At 37.8% G+C, this 5,933-nt stretch overlaps 1 protein-coding gene across 1 annotated transcript; it reads right to left on the bottom strand.

Annotated features, from left to right (window-relative positions):
- Window positions 1-3,851: 3,851 nt before the first annotated feature.
- On the bottom strand, window positions 3,852-4,244 carry LOC115215390 (ATP-dependent DNA helicase PIF1-like). The gene has a single exon (XM_029784549.1). It carries the CDS (start codon window positions 4,242-4,244, stop codon window positions 3,852-3,854), a length of 393 nt encoding a protein of 130 aa, XP_029640409.1.
- Between the last annotated feature and the right edge of the window lie 1,689 nt (window positions 4,245-5,933).

Here is a 5,933-nt window from a genome sequence, read left to right as displayed (position 1 = left end):
TATGCGTTAACACTTTTATTACGTTTCATTTCGGGAAAGAAACTCCTTCTCAAATTTAACAAAGAAAATATTTCCAGTGTTCGGAGAAAAGTGCTATTTTCGGCAAAATAGCCGACAATAGATTTAAAAAGTCATTGTTATGGGCATTAATTCATACATACATCTGAGAATAGCTATTAGTTTATAACTGTACCTGAGTAACCACACTATTTCCATTTCGGTATTTCAAAGCTGAACTATGTATTGATTCAATGAATGCACTGATTAAATATAGGAAGATCTGAATTCTAGTCTATACACAACATTCTGCTATATAACAGTACTGATGCTGTCCAAGCATTTACTTCAACGAGCTGGCTTTTGTCAAAGTAAATTTTGCATTGTTGTATGTTATGCAGGTGGATGAACTTGAATACATCCATCCTGCTTCTGGACGATTCTGTGACTTATTGGAAAATGTTAGAAAATGTTATGGTTCTGGAAAATGGGTGGGAATGCTTATAACCGAATGACCAGGTTGTAGCATTAAACGTGGTGAGGAATTAAGTTTGTTTTCGTAAAGTAGGAGCAGTATCAGAAACGGTCTTCCACACTCGTCCAACCGAACTTTATTCACAACAGTTGTACGTTTTTTTAAAGAAAGAACTCGTTATTTGATCCGGCTCAATTCTTGGGGCGTCTTAGACTGATGGGAAAATTGTAAAAAGGTATCCTGGTAGTAGAGATCTGGTGCAGGTGCTTGCAGCATTCTTCAAACTATGTTAGAAGACATTACTTCAATATCCCGTGGAGTAGGATTGAACCGGAACTATGTATTAGCAAACAAGCCTCTTTACTACACGGGAAAGTACACGTCCATACTTTAGTTAATAACAAGGAAACGATATTCAGATGTAATCGCCTTTCATTAGTCCAGGAATATCTCTGATAACGGTTGCCATTATTAAATTAAATGATATGACATGATGAATTATTGTAGCAGAGCTATTTCCTGTAAATAGAGATAACTTAATTATTTACGTAATCATCAGTATTGCAAATACATATACATTCATTATCCCAAAATATACGTCCTGTTAACACAACACTATATTTTCACGATAATTCCTTTAATATAGAATAGCATCTGTCTACTTTATGGTTTCCAGCTAGGCATTTTCGCAATATATGTTCTTAATGTGAATGCTTATTAACTAATTTGGGAGATATCGCAATATCCAGAGAGTCTTCGAAGTTACAGTCATTACTGTTTTGACATAATGCCTCAGAGGTTAAATTAGTATTGGGTTCTAGACTATCGTTTGTATAAATGGATCAGACAGACCATAATAATTGCTAAAATGTATTCTTCACAGTGGTGGAAATCTATAAATTGCATCATACAGTTGAGAACATGTGGTATTAAAATCAGCAAATAAAAATGATTCCATTTTCATAACTTATAGATATCTATTCAATATTAAGTGGTGTTGGCCTATTTTGGAACCCAGACCATTAACTACTGGCATTAACTGAGTTTCTTTTTTCTGTAAATGTCTCATTACAAAATGTTGTCGATTGAGAAGCCGTATTCTTGTTTGATCCAGTCTACATATTTTTTACACGCCCCGACTATGAGTGCTACTGCGAGTACTTCTGTATTCACTACTTCTAAATAGTAAATCTTATAAAATTCAGAACGTGAACCTTCTTTTATGTTCTACGATAAGTGATGTTCAGCAAACGAAAACGGCTTACACCAACACATTTTAACACTTTCATCAATTGATATTTGCCCTAAGGGAGCATTTACAATGTAGCAGATTTTATTAGTGTTATAAGAACATTTACCAAGGCTTGCCTTTACTATGAATGTCCTACAAACCGTTAGCTTGTCAGTTAAGAGTCCATTGAAAGCACAGTTTATGCTGATGGTGCATCAACATCGTTCGATTATGAGAATTCATTTATTCTATCAACTAAGTTCATGCCTTATTAATCAACATGTAAATGGTTGAATTTTTTAAATGTCCGTGTAGCCTTAACGTAATTATTCTCAGGCATTATCATCGTGCCGGTACGTTACAAATCGTTCTGAATTAGAATTAAAATCCATTTGATGGATTTCTATTCAGTTTCTGTCTACCAAATGTTGCTGAGCGTTTATGACCTCGACACGATGTAATAGAAAAATGACATTTTCTCAAAAATAGCACGCATTGGAATCGGACTCAGGACCTCGTGATCGCGAAAGCAACTCATTAACTATTCGGCTATGGTTCAGTTATACAATTTACATAATATTATATCGAAAAGAACTTGAAGTAGAGGTATGAATATGTAATCAAGGTATAACCGAGAGGGAATTCAAAGATATGTGAACGGAAGAATTAATCTCTCTACGATTAGATTTTTTTCCAAAAATATAAGGTCACACATTTATAATAGTCTGTTACAACTCGGGGCGTTGGGCTATTCATAATTTGCTCATGGATTATGGATGCACTGTATCACCTGTGATACTACTACTACTACTACTACGACGACGACGACGACTACTACCACTGCTGCTGCTACGACTACTACTACTATATATATACATATATATATACATACAAATAAATATATACATATATATATATATATATACATACATATATATACATATATATATATATATTTATATCTATAAATATATATCTATATAGACATACATACATTATATATATATTCATATATATATATATATATACAGATATACATACATTATATATATGTACATACAATATATATATATATAATCAGAAAAATGAAGGAAAAATACAAGAAAAAACAACAACGCGAGGACATGGTGCATGCAAAGTATTAGTAAGTCGCTGAGCAAAGCTCTTCTTCAGAAAGAAGAGACAGAGCAAAGTCCAAAAGAAACATACATTAAATATATATATACATAGTACATACATTACATATATATATATATACATATATATATATATACTAGCTGACACACCTGGTAATTTCCGGAAAAGCGGGGCTTATCCCTTCGTTCTATTCTCATAACTGTTTTGCTAATCAATTTACAACAAAACAAAGCATGTAGCCCTTAAAACGGTTTTTGTGCATTTACAGAGAATACCCAACTGTCTTACACGCGATCTTGTTTTTAGGAACTCCCAATAAGTTATGAAAGCACAAATTGAGAAGTCAGTTATGTAATAATATGAAATTAGTTACCCGATAGAAGGATTCAAATACAGTAGCCCGAAAAGGGCTTTAATGCCTTCCCAGAGTATATAGAACTTAGCAGGAAATACCAATAAAGTCTGTATACCAAAATCGTGAAACATGTTACGTAATAACAGACTAATCGGATATGAGATAGTAAGAATTCAAAGTAAATAACTCTGAAAATGGCTTTTGCGCTCTCCCCGAGAATATAGCCCTTAGTGGTGATGGTGAGATGCTAGTGTTGAAATAGATATACAATGAATGTAGAAAAAGAATGACATTTAGTTTTACAGTGGCCATACAGATAAATTTGTATATAGATGTAAAAATAACATGCAGATTATCAATTTATTTACAACACTTACATATATTAAATGATAAATACCTGATGATTTGGTGAATCTTATTAAGTTTGCAGAGCTACTTCATAAACGACATTTTTCGTCTTTCCTTGTGGGACATAAATAAACAAATGATTAGGATTGCCGATTCTTGAGCATCCCACAAAGTTGGCCATAGAAAAAAACTGGTTCTGCAAGGTTCAGACCTACCACATCCAAGGACTGCCCCTGGGCCTTATTAATGCTCATTGCAAAGCTCAGTTTCAACGGGAATTGCAAGCGTTTGTACTGGAAAGGCACATCCTAGGGAATAAGTCGTGCGCAATTACAAAGCTTTGGTGGATCGAGGTTTCGAAGCAGCATAACTGGTGCCCCAATCTTGAGGTGCAAGTTGTGAGGTGGGAAGCTGTGTGATGTTAGACTATTCAAAAATTCAACTAGATAATTCACAGCTTCATCGATGTTGAGTTCAGTTTCAATTGAATTGTATATGTGACGCTCACCTGACAATTCTACCAGAAGATTGATGTTCAAATTATCAACTGCTACATCCTTTGGAGCGAAAATGGCATAGGTTTTCAGCCAGTTGTGGACCTTATTCATTAGTTCCTTTAAATCATATACCATATGTCCAAAAGGCAAGCATACTGCACCAATCTTCTCGCCGACCAAAGTGCCATTACCGACGGCCAACATTTGCTTTGAAAAGGTTCTGCCTGCATCATAACCACTGAGCTGCAGTCTCGTGTTGGTTGTGAGTCTCAGCTTTTGCACACTGCTTCACTGGAAGGACGACTTTATACTGGCATTTACGTCATCAGCCCATGTCCCACTTGGAATCACGGGAAGGGTTTGTCTAAAATCTACTGCAAGCAAGACTGTGGCATCTCCCATGAGCCTGGTGTTGTGTCTCAGATCCTGAAGGGCAATGTCAAGAGCTTCAAAGGAAACCTTATGGCTCATTGTTGCTTCATCCCAGATGATCAACTTTCATTCACTCAGAAGTTTGCCTTTTATAGAAACACGACTGATGTTGCAGTTTGCCTTCCCTTTCTTCGACAGGTCCAAAGGGAGTTTGAGACAACAATGAGCTGTGCAGCCACCACTTAGCAGAGTTACAGCTATTCCACTTGACGCCACTGCTATGGCAATGTGTTTCATTTGCCACAGTTTAACCAGAAGATGGTTGATGACACATGTCTTGCCAGTTCCAACTGGAGCATCCAGAACGAAAAGTCCTCCGCTTTCAGTTTCAATGCTCGAAATAATGGTCTTATAAATACTCATTTGGTCCTCCGTCAGTGTGTGTTCTTTATCAGCTTTATATGCTGTTATTTCCTTGATGTCATAGCGGATTTCTCGCAGGTACTCAATTGCGAGATTGTTTGCTGCCTGCTCCGGTGGGGGAGGGGCAGACCAAATGTGGCAGTGCCTTAACCTCCCATAGCTTGCACTCGGGTGTCCAGGTCAAGTAATGCCTCATTGTAAATGGCGTTATTGAACGTGGCAATTTCTGCTGAGGTTTTGCCTGTGAATCCTTGTAGGATGTCTTCTGCCATACTGGTTTTGTGGGTCGCTCAAAGCTTGAGTCAGCCAAGCCACATGATAACAAATAGCTGGTGTAGTTCACTTAGTGCTCTGCTGACTGCTGCCACCCCCAGTTTCTGTTCCCAGTGAGCATCGTCCTCCAGTAGTCCATGTTTGGTGCAGGCTTTTCTGTGAATCCTTTGTAGGATGTCTTCTGCCATACTGGTTTTGTGGGTCGCTCAAAGCTTGAGTCAGCCAAGCCACATGATAACAAATAGATGGTGTAGTTCACTTAGTGCTCTGCTGACTGCTGCCACCCCCAGTTTCTGTTCCCAGTGAGCATCGTCCTCCAGTAGTCCATGTTTGGTGCAGGCTTCTCTGTAGGTCAACCAGATTTCATCATTCTGTCTTCGAAGGTCTAACAGTGTGCAGTAGTAGACGCAGACAGAAGTACTCCCGCTGATTACAGTACATAATGTACTCCCACCCGATGGCCCCTCTTCTGAAGACAGCCTATTCTTCCCAGCCCTCAACGCGTGATCCTTTCTTGCGTCTATTCCATCTATTGTGTGCCCAGATATAGTACACGGGGACCTCTACACACAACAGTGTTTGGTCAAACAGATCACATTAGCATAATTTGAAGAAAGCTGTCAAAGTGGTTTCTCATGGAATCAGAACTACGTTTCGAGCATTGTCTTCTGTGAAATATACACGCTGGCCATTTTCAAGATGTGAACGTAGATTCACCACTGTCGGTTGGCGGTCGTGGACTTCGAAGCCCTCGTTAGAGGAAATATACCTGCCCAACTTATATTGCTGAATTTAATCTGCCTGCATGTCCTCTTCTTCAAGTCT

The sequence above is a fragment of the Octopus sinensis genome, linkage group LG9 (genome assembly GCF_006345805.1).
Source record: "Octopus sinensis linkage group LG9, ASM634580v1, whole genome shotgun sequence".
Lineage (NCBI taxonomy): Eukaryota > Metazoa > Mollusca > Cephalopoda > Octopoda > Octopodidae > Octopus > Octopus sinensis.
The sequence above is the reverse complement of the archived record's forward strand: the minus strand, read 5'-3'. Positions and strand labels throughout refer to the sequence as shown.